The 14,578-nt window shown below is 53.6% G+C and overlaps 2 protein-coding genes across 2 annotated transcripts in view; one reads left to right on the top strand and one right to left on the bottom strand.

The window, feature by feature from the left end:
- The first annotated feature begins 209 nt into the window (after positions 1–209).
- Positions 210–10,062, top strand: NPC2 (NPC intracellular cholesterol transporter 2). Its single transcript, XM_045013829.1, has 5 exons — positions 210–392; positions 7,928–8,035; positions 8,349–8,521; positions 9,266–9,369; positions 9,740–10,062. Exons 1-4 carry the CDS (start codon positions 314–316, stop codon positions 9,350–9,352), a joined length of 447 nt encoding a protein of 148 aa, XP_044869764.1. The 5' UTR covers positions 210–313; the 3' UTR covers positions 9,353–9,369; positions 9,740–10,062.
- The window catches only part of LTBP2 (latent transforming growth factor beta binding protein 2), a 119,369-nt gene continuing 114,281 nt past the window's right edge, over positions 9,491–14,578 (bottom strand). Inside the window, exons 34-36 of the mRNA XM_045013823.1 lie at positions 13,573–13,860; positions 13,159–13,308; positions 9,491–11,615 (exon numbers count right to left, since the gene is read on the bottom strand). Coding sequence (XP_044869758.1) covers positions 11,443–11,615; positions 13,159–13,308; positions 13,573–13,860 — 611 coding nt within the window. The 3' untranslated portion in view covers positions 9,491–11,442. The remainder of the gene's footprint in view (positions 11,616–13,158; positions 13,309–13,572; positions 13,861–14,578) is intronic.

The raw sequence follows: 14,578 nt of genomic DNA, 5'->3' as shown, positions 1-14,578 counted from the left end.
CCGGGGGCCCGACGTGGAGTGCGCAGCGCCCTCTGCGCGGCTCGGCCGGGCCCGGGATCTCTGGTCCGGCCGGGTCGCGCTAAATGGTTCTTGTCTGTGATGCGGCTGGGCCGGGCGCCAGGAGCCCAGAGGGGAACCCCCGCTGCCCGCGCCTGGCCCGGCCCGGCCCCGCCTGCAGGGGGGCGGCTCCCTCGCAGTCAGCTGAGCGCAGGGGCGGGTCTAGGGCCGCTGGCTCTCAGGTGACCTGCGGGTGACTCAGGCCGCGCCGCACTTCCCGGATCCTCCTCGCCTCGCTCCGGTGCCGGCCGGGACCATGCTCGCCCTGACCGTGGCTCTGCTCCTGGCCCTCGGCTCCGTGGCGCGGGCCGAGCCCCTCAAGTTCGTGGACTGCGGTGAGTGGCTCCTGCCCGGCGCCGCCCGGCCATGCGACGCTCCTGCAGCCCCGAGCCGTGTGCCGCACACGTCCCCCGCCGGGCTGGGGCGGCTCGAAGTGGAGCAAGCCCGGCCCACGAACCCCTGGGAGGGCTGGGCCGGGGGAAAGGTGCAGGGAAGTCTTGGAGAGGCTCTTTTCCTCTCTGCGCTGCCTGGCTCGGATCCCGGAGGGTTTCCTAGCGTCCTCCCCGCCCGCCCGGGAGTTGCTGTCAAGGCTCTTCCACCTTTCCCCTACTAAGCATCCCCGGCCTCCATAGGGAGCACTTCATGTGTCTGTAACCCCCTTCTCCGGGACCTAGCGGTGTCCTTAGCTAGGCAGGTTAACCTTGTTGCTCCCTGACTGACAGCACTTTTAGGACGCTGCACACTCCCTCCCTGTTCCTCTTCTAGGTCCTAGGCTGCAGACTATGGTAGCTGGTCTGTCGCTGGTCTGTTGAGAAATCAAGGAGAGACTTTCCCTAGCAGCGGTTCTGTGCTTGTTGAGCTACGGGTGAATTTAGGGACTGGGCTACTACAGTGAGGAGATCCATAAAGTACCTGCATTTCTTGATTCTAGCTTCACCAGCTCTCCAAATCATTTTATTCGATGTTAATTGTTTAAATAGCATTCAGTGAGTGTCCAGACATGTGCCAGGTGTCATACAGAGCAATGCAGATAGCAGTCGCTGACTCTCTCTTACTGTGGAGAGCAGCCATGGGAAATCCATGCATGTCCCATTGAATAAGTAACTCCTGGAGTTTGCAGCTCAGTTTCCCAGTGCCCCTTTGAGAGCAATGGGAAAGCCTCTCTTCTTCAGCTTCATGTGCATCCAACTCTCTCCCCATCTAGCCAGCTTTTGTTAGAATTTCACAATGAATAGCCTGACAGAGGGCCGGAGATTATATCTCTGTCTGCATTCGACAGTGTTTCCCAATCTTCCTGAAACATTAACTTAAAAGTGGTTTGGAGCTCACACTATTCACGGGACTGACACTTACAAGAAATCAAACACTCTCCGAAGTAGGCTGAAGGAGGCAGTTCAGGAAAATCTACACTTACCACTGATGGAAGTACCAAGCGGGGGTGTGTGTGTGTGTGTGTTGTTTAAAAAAAAAAAAAAAACCACTAGCAACTCTCTGGCTGCCATCCTGGAACTGTAAGCTCTTCTGATTATGGACCCTAGGCTAGATTCACAAAGTCGATTGAGGAGTTGGGCATTGCAATGCTTAGGTGCCCTGCCACCCATTGGAATAATTTGCAGCCTCACCTTAGGGGAGATTTAGGTGCCTATGTAAGGGATTCTCAGAAGCCAGCAAGCTGAGTGGGGAGAGCTACCTAAGCTAGCCAGGAGTGAAATGCAAGGGAAAGGGGTGGGGATTAAGGCCCAGATCCACAAAGATACTTAGGCAACTAACCCCCATTGAGCTGAGCCCTAAGCATCTGACTGACAGGCCAGAGGCCTGTCTCTGCTTGGGATTCTCAGCTATGAACCTTCTCCTGGTATTAGGTGCCCTGAGCCATCACAGCTAATAGCCCAGTGCTTGGGGCCCTCACTGGGGATGTGGGAAGCCTGATTTCAAGTCCCTGCTCTTTCTGACTTGGAGCAAGAACTTGAACCCAGGTGTCCCACGTTCCAGAGGAGTGCCCTAACCACCAGGCTGCATGGGAAGCTGTTCTGCTTTGTATAAATATTCATTAGGCCAGAATGGGAGATTGACTCTATAGCCTGGTGGTCAGGGTGCTCAGCTGGGCTGTGGGAGAATCAGATTCAAGTACCAGCTCCAAATTAGGCAGCATGGGGATTCCAACCCAGGTATCTCACATCCCAGCTGAGTACTGTAACCACTGGGCTAGTGGGTATTCTGGGACCCATGCCTGTAGCCCCCCAGCTGTCCTTTGTATGAGTTAAGTGTACTGTGAGCCTGCCTAGTGGATTGGGTCCCATAAGAGGGAGAAGAGAATCCCACTGGGGCTTAGGTGTGAGCAAGGGCTCTAAGCAGCTTATTAGCTGTGGGGTGGCATCAGGACTGAGGTCATCTTATGCATGCCCACTGGCAGAAATATAGGAGTCTGAATCCCCATAGGTTTCCACAGAGTTAGGCAGCAGCTGAGCAGGGTTTTGTTAGTGTCACTGGCACTTAAATGTTGGGTCTAAAGGGCCAGTTAGGCACCTAAGGAGCTAGATTCACAAAGGGACTTGTCTTGTTTGTACTGCGTGGCCCTGCTTCTGGTAGAGAGGCTGCTGGGTTCTGTGGTGATAACCGCCTCTGAACAATGGGTAATGATAAATGGCAAGATACCAGGTTAGGGGGTGGTATCCAGTGGGATTCTGTAAGCTACATTGATCCAGGCATGTCCATCTTGTGGAACAATCACACTGATCTGAAAGAGGCGCATAAAGAGCGTATCAGCAAAGGTGAGCAATAACACTACATTGGGTAGCATTCAGAGACCAATTGGGGCAGAGAAATAACACAGAGGCCTATGGAGAATAAAGGCAGGAAGGGGCTGGTTTTTAAAGGTAGGTTCCTAATGTGACTTCTCTCCCCCCCCCCCCCGTCCCAGGGTGGAGGAGGGAGAAACCAGTGACCAGTCATGCTGAGAAAGACCTAAGAATCCTAATGGATGATGGCAGAGCTGTTGATAAGCCAACACAAACATTATGTATTGGCTTTTGTATGAACCATGGCTCAATATCTAGCTTCTATGGGGAGGTCATATTGACACAATGTTTTTGTTAAAATAAAGACAAAGGTGATATGGGGAGTAAAGAGATGAAGTGACCTTCCCTCCCTCCAATCTAACTAGCCTCTGGCCTCCATAGATACGGGGTTGTAAAATGACAGATTGCTCTTTCTCAAAGGCTGAGAAGAGACTGAAAATGGCTTTTCTGGCTAATTAGAAAGATATCTCCAAGGCTGCTTTGTGTTGGTCACATTGAGTTTAGTAACAAAACCTCCTTAACTGATATCTCAGTAACTGAGTTAAAGCTAAATTTCTCCCCCAAAGCAGTGAAACCAGAGAACTCTAAGGCTTTGTTATAAGCATTGTACTCTGAAAGGGACTGGGACTTCCTTGGTATTGATAAATACTCAATGCTGCCTTTGTCTGCCAGCGCCTGTCTTTAGGGCTTGCTGAGTGCATGCCCACCCACTGACAGCACTACCGTTGCTGATGAGGGCCTTTGGGCACTGCGGTGGTTTAGCTGATCTTGTGTTGCACTCCAGTGCTCCCAGGTGAAACACTACTTTAAAAATATTACTAAACTTGCCTTGTCCCATTCAGTCTTGACAAACAGCAGTAGAGTCTATGTATAATCTGAAGTGGCTGCAGAGAGCGAGGCCCAGCACGTAGTCTGTTCCCTCCCCTGAAGGATGTGCATTTCAGGGCACATGTTGGTATAGACAAGACAAAACCCTTCATAGTCACTAGAACTGAGAGTGAGGACACTTGGCCACTTAACTAATCCCCCTTCTTCCTCTGTGGACACTACTGTCATGTGTCATGTCTGTCACCAGGAGGAACCTGGCCTCCTTTCTGCCCCACCAAGGCCAGCGTTGACTTAACTCCCTTCTCTGCTACCAGTGTCCTTTCCTCTCCCCACTGCTCATCCGCTAGTTCAGCCTCTGTTTTCCTGCCGTGACAGTTGCAGATTCTTCCCTCTCCCCTCCATTTCATCCCACATGATCTTCCGTTCTGGTTGTTCTTACCATGTTTCCCCTCCTTGAATCTCTGCACTGACTTTCCCACTAACCAGGGGTCTCAAACTCAGTTTCCCTTAGGGCCAGTGCCAGTCCTCAAATCCTCCCAGTGGGCCAATGTCACTCATGCTGCCCAGAACCCACCCCCCCAAAAACTCCACCCTCCACCTGCCTAAGGCTCTGGGACAGAGTTTGGGTGGGGGAGGAGGTCTCGGGTAGGGGATTAGGGTGCAGGCTCTGGGAGGAAGTTTGGGGGTGGAGGGGCTATGTGGGAAGGGGGTGCAGGCTCTGGGTGGGAGGGGGTATGTGGGGAGGGAGGGGGGTTCAGGCTCTGGAAGGAGGTTGGAAGTGCGGCACCTACCTGGGGCTCCAAGGTGGGGTGAGCCGGGGGTCTCTGTGTGCTTCTGCCCCAGGCAGCACCCCCGCAGCGTCCCATTGGCCACAGGGGCACTTGGGGCGGGGGCAGCAAACAGAGGCACAGCCCCGCCCCACCCCTGGGCCGCAGGGAGGGGCTGGCAGCCACTGGAGCAAGCAGGTAGATGCTGCTTAGCACTGCTGGGGCCCCTGTGGGGGGAGCACCTGGGGGTGGCAGGTGGGGCCAAGGGAGAGATCCAGCCCCAAAACTGCAGTGGCCCGCAGGGCTCCATTGGGGAGGCTTACGGGCCGCAGTTTGAGACCCCTGCACTAAGCCCAAGCTTCCCCTTCTTGTCTCTAGCTCTGCTTACCTACAGAAGCTGGTATTTTCATCTTTCCCTGTAGTCCTTGCAACTCACCCAGTATTTTCTTCTGCCCACTGCCGTGTCCTCAGGTCCATTGCTGGAGGCCATTGCACTAGAAGAGGTGGGGAACAATCCTGTGCAAGCACCAGGGAGCTGGATTAGATGGTTCCTAATAGTCTCTCTTCCAGTCCTCACAGGGCCCATGCTGCTGCCATGGCTGGCACTGTCTCCTCATGAATATAGTTAGAGAAAAGGCTTGGAGAGGTAGATTGTGCTGCCATCTCCTGAAACCCAACCTGTTACACCCCAGCAGGTCATTCTGCTGACCTGGCTGCTTCATGCTGCCCTGCACTTGTAACCCACACACCTCCACGGTGTGGTATTCTGCCCCATCTAGTGGCACTGAGACCACTTAGAGATTAATGAGTTTGCTTGACAGCCTTAGCTAACAGCCATATGGCTTTTAGCTCATGCACTAAGCTCCAGAGGTCCCAGGTTCAATCCTGCCTGCCGACACCCAGGGTCTGTTGGTGTTACACACCCACTCAGACTCCCTGTGTTCCAGAGCAGGGTTTTGCTTTTCTCTATGGCCCATTGAAAAGCATCATTTATAGCCCAATACAAACTGTGGTGCCAATTGGGGGGGTGGGAGGGACATGTCCCCTCCCCCAAGTTTTTGCACATCCTTAAGTAGTGGTCTCATACTAAATCAGTACTCTGCTGCAGGAGCGGTCCAGAGCATTGCAGTGCCACCGAAATTTGACCCAGTCATCCCTCTGTTCAGATGGAGATGCAGCCGGGCCAAATTTCAGTGAGTGGCGGTGTGACCTGATGCATAGAGTGACAATGCAACTCAAACTTGGCCCAGACACTTCTCTGTCCAGATGGAGGGCTGCCAGGCTAAATGATTTTGCAACCTGGTGCACAGAGAGTCTTTCTGTACGGCAGAACACTGGGGAGTCTGCAAAGAACTCACTTCCTGATAGCATCGACTCACACAAGGGTGACTTGACTACGGTCTAAAAGTACCTATGTGGGGAACCAACATTTGATAATGGGCTCTTCAGTCTAGCAGAGGAAGTATAACACGGTCCAGTGGCTGGAACTTGAAGCTAGACACATTCAGACTGGAAATAAAGTGTAAATATTACCTCACCCAACTTGACGCTCTACATTTTTAACAGTGTGAGCAATTAACCATTGGAACAACTTACCAAGGGCAGTGGTGGGTTCTCGCTCTCTGGCAATTTCTAAAATATATGCTCCAGGAATTATTTTGGGGAAGGTCTATGGCCTGTGTGACACAAAAGGTCAGACTAGATCAGTGGTTCTCAGACTTTTGTACTGGTGACCCCTTTCACATGGTCGAACTTTTATAAGTTGCCTGCTCCTTTTATAAATTAAAACCACATTTTTAATGTATTTAACACCATTATAAATGCTGGCAAAGCGGGGTTTGGGGTGGAGGCTGACAGCTCGTGACCCCTCATGTAATAACCTCCTGACCCCCAGTTTGAGAACCCCTGGACTAGATGATCCTAATGGTCCCTTCTGGGTTGGTATCTATGAAAAAGAGAGAGGGGAGACTCCCTGGTTGAGAGAGAGGGTCCCTGAGGGCTCTGTGTGGGTGTGTAGTGAGAGGGGAGTAGGGGTCCCTGATGGAGGAGGGGTAGGGACTGGAATTTGCTTACTCTTTCCCCCCCCCCCCCCTCAAAAGTTGGACTTGGTGCCACTGAATACAACTAATGCAAACCCAGAGAGCTAGAGCTGCTAACACCCAATTTGCCAGTATGGACCTTGCCCTGGCAAGGTCTTTAGTTGTCCCACCTAATAGGGCTCCCACTCATTCCCTAGGGAAACTTTCAAACCTAAGCAATCCACATCTCTGCCATCCCCCTTCCTCTCCACCCGCCCCCCCCCCCATTTGTCCTACTTCAACCTAATCATAACGCACCTTCTTTGTGCAGCAGGGGTGAGTGTCCTCACTGTATAAAGCTCCCAATGCCTCTGGGCCATGTAAATCAGAGAAGTCATTTAGTTCATCATCCCCATCTCCCCTCTCTCTGCTGAGGCAGGGCCAAGTAAACCTAGAGCATCTGTAACAGGGGTTTTTGTCCAACCTGTCTTAACCCTCCACAGATGAGGATTCCATGGCCTCCCTAGTTAACCTCTTCCTTTGCTTAACTGTCCTCATCAACGCTAAGATTTTGTTATGGATATTTTTAGTAGAAGTCAGGGACAGGTCACGGGCAATAAAGAAAAGTAAAGTACACGGAAGCGGTGACCTGTCCCTAATTTTTACTAAAAATATCTGAGACAAAATGGGGATCTGCAGGTCCCCACACAGCCTGCAGCGGGGTTGGGTGTCAGAGCTCCAGGGTCCCCTGCTGCCCACCGCTAGGAGCTGGGGGGGCCCACTGCCTGCAGTGCCTGGGAGCTCAAGGGTACCTCCACTGCCTGCAGCTCTGGGGCCTGTGGTGGCAGGAGCTGTGGGGTACCTCCACTGCCTGCAGTGGCTTGGAGCTCCAGGGGACCGCCAGAGGCAGTGGGGGTACCCTGCAGCTCCCTGCCCCTGTGGGAGGCGGGGGACTCTGCAGATCCTGACTGCTGCAGGCTGAAGTAATGGATTCTGTGACTAAATTGTAGCCTTACTCATCTTTAACAAGCTTGTGTCTAATGTAGATCTCCCTTGCTGCAGACTAGGCTGCTGACTTCTTGTCCTACACTCAGTGGACATGGAGAACTAATAACCTTTCACATATTTGAAGATTTATCAGGTCCCCGCTCAGCCCTCTCCTCTTTAGACTAAACAGGAGGAAGGGTTGAAAGAATTGGCCATTGGTCATGTTTTCTAAACATCTCATTTTTGTTGAACTCCTCTGGAGTCTCTCCAGTTTGTTCACAAAGTAGCTCTAGCTGGAGCCTCACTAGTCTCCAAGACTCTTTCCTTTGAGGGTGTGTGTGTGTGTCTTATGCCATGTCTGGCATTGCGTGTGTGTGTCATGTACACTAGGACTGGGTGTTATGCTGCTTGGAGGCCTCTGACTATGGGTAACAGGACCCTAAAATGATCAAGTTCTTGTTTGTTCCTGCAGGCTCCAAAGATGGGAGCATCACAGAAGTGAACGTGAGCCCCTGCCCCACACAGCCCTGCCAGCTCCAGAAAGGGACGTCCTACAGCGTCAACGTCACCTTCTCCAGCAGTAAGAATAGAATATACTACTTTAAGGGTTGAGCTTCTATGGGGGTGGTGGCTTCTCTGCAGCAGTGGGTGGAGATAACCACTTTTCATCCCTGGGACTTGCCTGCAACAGTTGGAGATGTGGGGAAGGATGGTTGAGAAGTGTCCTCTTGGCAGGAGAGAAATGAAGAACATCTATTAGTGACCTCATCCTACACTGCATCCCTACGAGCTGCAGGGGACACTGCACGTGGTGGAAATGGTGCCTTACCATAATAGCTCTGGAGCTGTGGGCAGCTGCTCATCTCCCTCTCATCTCTTTCCCTGTTCTGCAGAGATCGACAGCCAGGGCAGCAAAGCAAAGGTGTATGGGGAGATACTCCATGTGGACGTACCCTTTCCCATCCCTGAGCCTGATGGATGCAAGAGTGGGATCCAGTGCCCCATTGAGAAAGGCCATTCCTACAGCTACCTGAACAAGCTGCCTGTGAAAAGCGAGTACCCCAGTGTAAGTGACCCACAAGCCAGCTCCAGGTCTTAGAGTTACCCTGCCTGGTCAGGGCTCAGCACCACAGCATGCCCTTGAGCAAGGAGGCCCTTTTACCTGGGAATAGGAGGGCTCAAGAAAAGCAAGTAGTTGAGGTCACCTGTCAGGAGTGAGTTACCTCTGCTGCATGCACCATTCTCTCCAAAACCAGTCTCCAATTCCTGACCACAGGCCAGACCTGTCAGGGGAAGCAGCTTGGTTGTGACTGCAGGGATTGGGGAAGGTGCGTAGTGTTTGCAGGCCCCTTTCTGGGCAGTGCTTCTATATAACCTCCTTCCAGAGCCTGTGACTCAGTCATGGCCCTGCACCAGCTCCTCCCTCCCAGCCCTGGTGCCTCACAGTGGTGGGGAGCTTCATGAAAATTTCTGCTCAAAGGGCCAGGACTTTTCTTAACTGAGACACAGTCAAGGCCCTCTATTATTGCAGTAGGGTCAGTATTGACTTGGAGGGTGGAGTGCTAGTCCTTGGAGGTCTCCCAGGCAACCCTACTTAGCGTGCAAGATGTTCTCGGGGTACAGCATAGCTGGAATTGGCCTGCTGCAACTCACCTGGCTCCCAGTCTGCTTCCAGAGGTGCAGTTCCTCCCATAATTGGGGGCAGAGGGGTGGGTTCTCGCCTTCCCCACCCAACAAAGAAACTCAGACTGCCCCTGTGCCTGAGGACCAGCAACTCCCTACACACACTCACTTCCTTTGTCTCTTCCAGATTAAACTGATTGTCCAGTGGGAGCTGATTGATGACCAAGGCCAGATGCTATTCTGCTGGAAGATACCTGTCCAGATCACCAGCTAAGGAGCCCTGCTTGCCCTGTGGGTGGCTTTGGGGGAGGGTAGAAGTGAAAACCTGGGTCAGACTTCTTATATAATGGGCATTTCCTGGCATCTGTTTCAAAATTCTGCAGCCTCCAAGCAGCCAGCACTGTGTTCTCCCAAAGCTGAGGTGCAGTTGCTGCAGCAGCATCAACAGGCAGAGGGCTCAACTCCCTGTAGCTTGAGAGGGAGCAGAGTCTGGCAGCCAGTGGTGGCAGTGGCTGAGCAGCACACTGCTGGAGCTCCTGTGGAGGTTTTTCTCTCTCTCTCTCTCTAATGCAATGGGGTTGGTGTCAGCTGCTGTCTGTTAACCCTTGAGTGCCTGTTCTGATAGAATGCTGCTGCGTCCCTCTGCTTTTCTCCTGCTCAGTCATGACCAGAGTGTTCCTGCGACCTGCATCTGCCATCCAGAGCCAATGGAGGGTGAAGAGAGGGGACTGGCACTGCCACTTGTCTTCCATAAGCACTGGTGTCTCCTTGGCCCAGCAACTCTACAGCTGGGAGAATGCTTCCTCTGTGCAGGCACAAACCCAAACTGCACACAGCATCGCTGCAGGGATGACTCTTACTAACCAGTGATGTGCACTGCCTGCTAACTTACATGGAGCTGCTGCTGGGGGCTCTTCACCCCTAACATCTTTTTATAACTTTCCTTTTAATAAAGGCTCAATAAAAACTGCCATCTGCCTGTTTTGCCTTGTGTGATGGAGTGGCCAGTGTAAGGTGCTATCTTCAAGCTGGGGTCAGAGAAGCCAGTTTCATTATGCAAGAGGAGTGGATGATGGCCCAGCCAGGGATGCAGCCAGCCCCTGCAATGTGTTGTTATGAGGAAGGAGCTTGAGTCCAGCCTAGCAAGTGGGCTCTGGCAATATGATCTCCCCTCAGTTATATGAAAGGAAAAACATAGCAGGAGTTAAGGCTACTCACCAGCGAGTAGTAAAATGTCCCTTCAGGGCTGTGTACCCTAAATTTAAAAGAGCCACCTCCCCCTAGAGAGTGAGTCTGGGCAAACATTGCTAGAAGACAGTGGCCCTCCATGGGGGAATTAAAGGAAGGTGCTGCTGCTGCACTGTGTGCATCATGGTCTTATATGGACTCCTCCCCAGGGTCTGAGCTATCAGGCTAGGCAGAGATGAGGCAGGGTTAGTCCTGACCAACCCCAGGGTCTGAGCCATAGGGCCCAAAATAACATTTTATTTAACAATGACAGATGTTCCCTAGCAGATTCCATTAGGAAAAGCCACCAACAGCTTTACAAAGCTGGAACCCCATCCCACTGCAAGGCAACTGTACAAAGTGCAGGGGTGACAGTCTTGTGCCCAGGGAGAGCAGGCCAGGCCTTTCAAGCCTGCTGGGCTCCACGTCCACGCCACCTCCAGAGGACAGGTGGCATCTGTACAAAGCTGGAGCTGGCCCTCCTCACACTCAAGCTCCCAGGCCTGGGGTTCATGCACCAGGCTGTGCCTTGGGCCAGAGCAAAGACACCAGCTAAAGCAATGAGGGGGTAACACTGGCTACTATGGGTGGGAGTGGGGTGAAGTGTCCTGTGAGGCCTCAAACAGGACACCATGATGAATTGCTATCAATCCCTCTGCCAGGTACTGGGGAAGGGCTGAGGCTTCTCCCCACGCTGCTATTTACACTGGTTACTGAGGAGCTGGGGGGAGGGGCTGCCTTTCTGCAGCTTCAGCTGCTCCAGTTCCTTAGTTTAAGGCCTGTTTAGCCATTTCAGTAATGGTGAGCCTCACAGGTCTGTGCAGTACAGGGAGGAAGGGGGCCCTGTAGGTTGGTGGGGGAGGGGAGTGGGGGGCCCTGTGGGTCCAGGTTGTGGCAGAAGCAGGAGGTTGGTGGTGAGCAGACCAGGCAAGGAGGTAGCTGCAGATGCTTGGAGCTCTCTACCCTGGACTATGTCCCTATGGGCTCAGCCAGGCGAGGTGTGGCAAGAAGGTTGTGCGCTTTGGGAGACGAGCAAAGGGCATCAAAGCTACTTCAGTCCCGGGGGCCTCTCTCCAGCCGATGGATCCAGGTACCAGCAGAGTGTCTGAGGAGGGCCACCCTTGCCCCGTCACTCCCCTAAAGCTGCGCTGCCTCTGGTCTCTGGGCGGGTGCAGGAGCACAGCGGTGGGGCTCAGCCTGCATCACAAAGCCAGGCGAGCAGTTGCAGCGGTAGGAGCCCTCTGTATTTTCACAGGTGCCGCCCTCACACAGGGGCCCAGGGCTGCTCACCTCCTCACACTCGTTAATGTCTGAAAGGAGAGGGAAGGGAAAAAAGCCTGAAAGTTGTGTTCTGCAGCACAGCACCCCCACTACACCTTCAAACCCAGCACCTCCCTGCCCTCACAGCAGACAGAGCTCCCCCACACCTAACACCCACCATCTTCATGCTGCGTAGGGCTCACCAAACCTCCCACACACAGAAACCCCATGCCCAGCAGCCCCCCAAGCCACACATCGCTGCCCCAAACTCAGCACCCCCACATTGCAAAGCAATCCCGTGACCCCATGCTGCAGTGCTCCCTCATGCCCAGCAACCTCACCCTGCATAGGGCTCCCCCACACTCAGCACCCCCACACTGAACAAAGCACCCCATGAGATAAACTGCCCCCCAGCCAGATCACCCCAAGAAGAATGCTTTGTGCTCCCTCTCTTAAGAATGAGATGTGCTAAACAACAAGATTTGGGGGAAAGGGTGATTTTGGTTTTGCAAAATTCCTCGCTGATTTGACAAGGTTGCTGGGAAACAGAGACGAGGGCACCTCTGGGGTGGCCCTGAAAGGGGCCGATTATCCCCTCAGGGACCAAAACACAGGCAATGAACCTTGCACTGAGAAAACAAATGAGGGTTTTATTAACCTTACAGCTGTTCCAGAGTGCTGATGGAGGCCTTTTGTCAAGAACAGCTTTTCTGGGGTGGAGTGCTAGTGCAGTGGAGGCCCAAGAGCCACCGTCTTTTAAACATCATGTTGATTAGACCTGCTGAGAGCACTGCTACATGACAGATGGCCAAAGCACCTGTACCCAGTCTGCACCAGTGCTCACAGTGTGCTAGCACCACAGGGAGGCTGCCCCGACTGACTAGAGTGCACACAGCTCCAACCTGTTCTGCCCTCACTTTGTTTCCTAGATCCCGTCTTCTTCTCCACTTTTCATTTTCCTGAACTTTTAATTTTCCTTTGTTTCTCCTCAGAGCTCCCTCACACACAGAGCGAGCAGGATTCCCCCTCATTCTCCACAGCACCCCCATACTGAGTGAGTGGGGGTCCCCTTCCCATGGCAGATCCAGGCCTTGTGTGAATCTCGCCTCAGTCAGGCTGTATAACCCAGCCACACATGCCAGGAACGTGGCTGATGCCCTGATTAGAGTGACAGCCCTGGGTGCTGAGGAAAGGGGTCCCTCCTGCCCAGCCCCTGGTTCTCTTCCCTGCAGTTCTGTGATGGGAATACCCTCTGGTGCGAAGTATCAGAGGGGTAGCTGTGTTAGTCTGGATCTGTAAAAAGCAACAAAGGTGCCACAGGACACACTGTTCCTTTGGGTGCGGTTTCACAAGCCCTGGTCCTATGGAGCTCCAGTGACAACTGCCATCCCCAGGCAGTGACACTAGGGGGCAGCAGCAGGTAAGGAATGGCTGAGGGCTGCATGTGCTGAGCTCCACAGCAGAAGTGACTGGGAGCTGTAGAGCTCAACCAGCCCTCCTCAAAACCAGTATCTTAGCTGTGGGGGTGGAGGGCAGCTAGCCCACCCCCTACCCTTGGTGGGGCCATTTCTCTCACCATTTGAGGCCACTCACCTACACAGGCCATGTGGGTCATGTCCAGCTGGAAGCCGTCAAAGCAGTCGCAGGTGTAGCCCTCCCGCACGCGCACGCAGCGCCCGTTCTCGCAGCCATTCAAAATGCCACACTCCTCTGCCTGGAGTCCCTCAAAGCTGTCAAAGTGCCCTGTGGATACAGAGGGGCCATCAGCCTGCAGGGAACACACTGGGGAAGGCTTTATGCCCACAGGGGAACAGAAAACCATCAGCTGGCAGGTGGGTGACGTAGAGGGGCCAGGGGCAGCAAATATGGATATTGGTCTGGATAACACAGATGGGGCCCCATCCAGGCTGGCTTTAGGAGAATTGGGTGGGGGGGGGTTACTTTCTGGGCACAGCCTGAACCTAGAGGAAGCCACCTGGACACCTCTTGGTCTTCTTCAGTACTCACCAGTTTGGCTGGGCAGGTAGCGAGGCTGGGACTGCGCTGGATGGAGCTGAGGAGTGCGTAGGAATGTGCTGCCACCAACCTCACTGCTCAGTTCTCTCTGGGGGAAGCTGGCATCAGGGGCTCCATACTCAGGACTCAGGTAATTGTAATAGGGCCCTAAGTCTGGGCTATAGAGTCCATAATGAGAGTCTTCAAGGGCTGGTCCATACTCGTATCCGGGCCTTTCCTGGAGTCCAGCCTCCCTCTCAGTCTCTCCCCTGGCCACATTACACAGGTGAGCAAAGTCCTCTGGAGGCGGAGAGAGAGGGAAGGGGCAGGTTAGCACTATGGCACGAAGGAGGGTAAGCCCCTGACTGTCCAGGCATGAGCTAAGTGGGGGGTTGCATCAGGGATGGACTCAGGCTGAGCAGAGAAAGGCCAAGCCCAGGAGGAGCAAAGGCCAGGCAATGGTCCCAGGTCCTTATGGGATTTCCAAGGTATGTGGAACCCACACTCCACACACAGCTTTGAGGACTTGGCCTTGTACACTCTTGGAGGGGAACCCCTCCTGCTCCGGAACACCTAGCTGCTGCAGGGAGCAGTGAGGGTGACCGAGCAGTGGAGACTCCCCTCGGAGTCAGTACTAACTCCAATGCCTCAGCGCAGTACTAGGGGTGCTGTGCCACTAACTGCCATCATTCAGATACATTCAAGTAAAGGACTCACATGCCACATCTGCCAGCGCACGTCAGCCCTGAGCCAGAGGGAACTCCCCTAGGAGCGATAGGAGAATTCATTCCCTGTGACCCATTCAGTCCTTGGCTGCTAATAAAGGGGCATTTGATGACACATTGTGTGACTGGTTTCTGGGATGTGGACACCTGCTCACTGGGATCTGCAGGGAGAGCCCTCTCTCCTTTCATCCACAGCCCACCACGACCTTTCACTCACTGCTGACCTTTGCAGGGTTTGATTAGCAGGAGCCTAGAGGCCAAAGGCTCCACAGTCCCTGAGCAAACCTGTCCCC

Source organism: Mauremys mutica, chromosome 4 (genome assembly GCF_020497125.1).
Source record: "Mauremys mutica isolate MM-2020 ecotype Southern chromosome 4, ASM2049712v1, whole genome shotgun sequence".
NCBI lineage: Eukaryota > Metazoa > Chordata > Testudines > Geoemydidae > Mauremys > Mauremys mutica.
Note: the sequence above shows the minus strand (reverse complement) of the source record. Positions and strands in the feature narration are given on the sequence as shown.

What these genes read in the sequence shown, in the direction of transcription:
- NPC2 (XM_045013829.1), top strand. Translation starts at nt 314, where the DNA reads ATGCTCGCCCTGACCGTGGCTCTGCTCCTGGCCCTCGGCTCCGTGGCG. An exon ending in CCTCAAGTTCGTGGACTGCG is followed by an intron (nt 393 to 7,927) that starts GTGAGTGGCTCC and finishes TTGTTCCTGCAG; the next exon opens with GCTCCAAAGATGGGAGCATC. An exon ending in TGAAAAGCGAGTACCCCAGT is followed by an intron (nt 8,522 to 9,265) that starts GTAAGTGACCCA and finishes TGTCTCTTCCAG; the next exon opens with ATTAAACTGATTGTCCAGTG.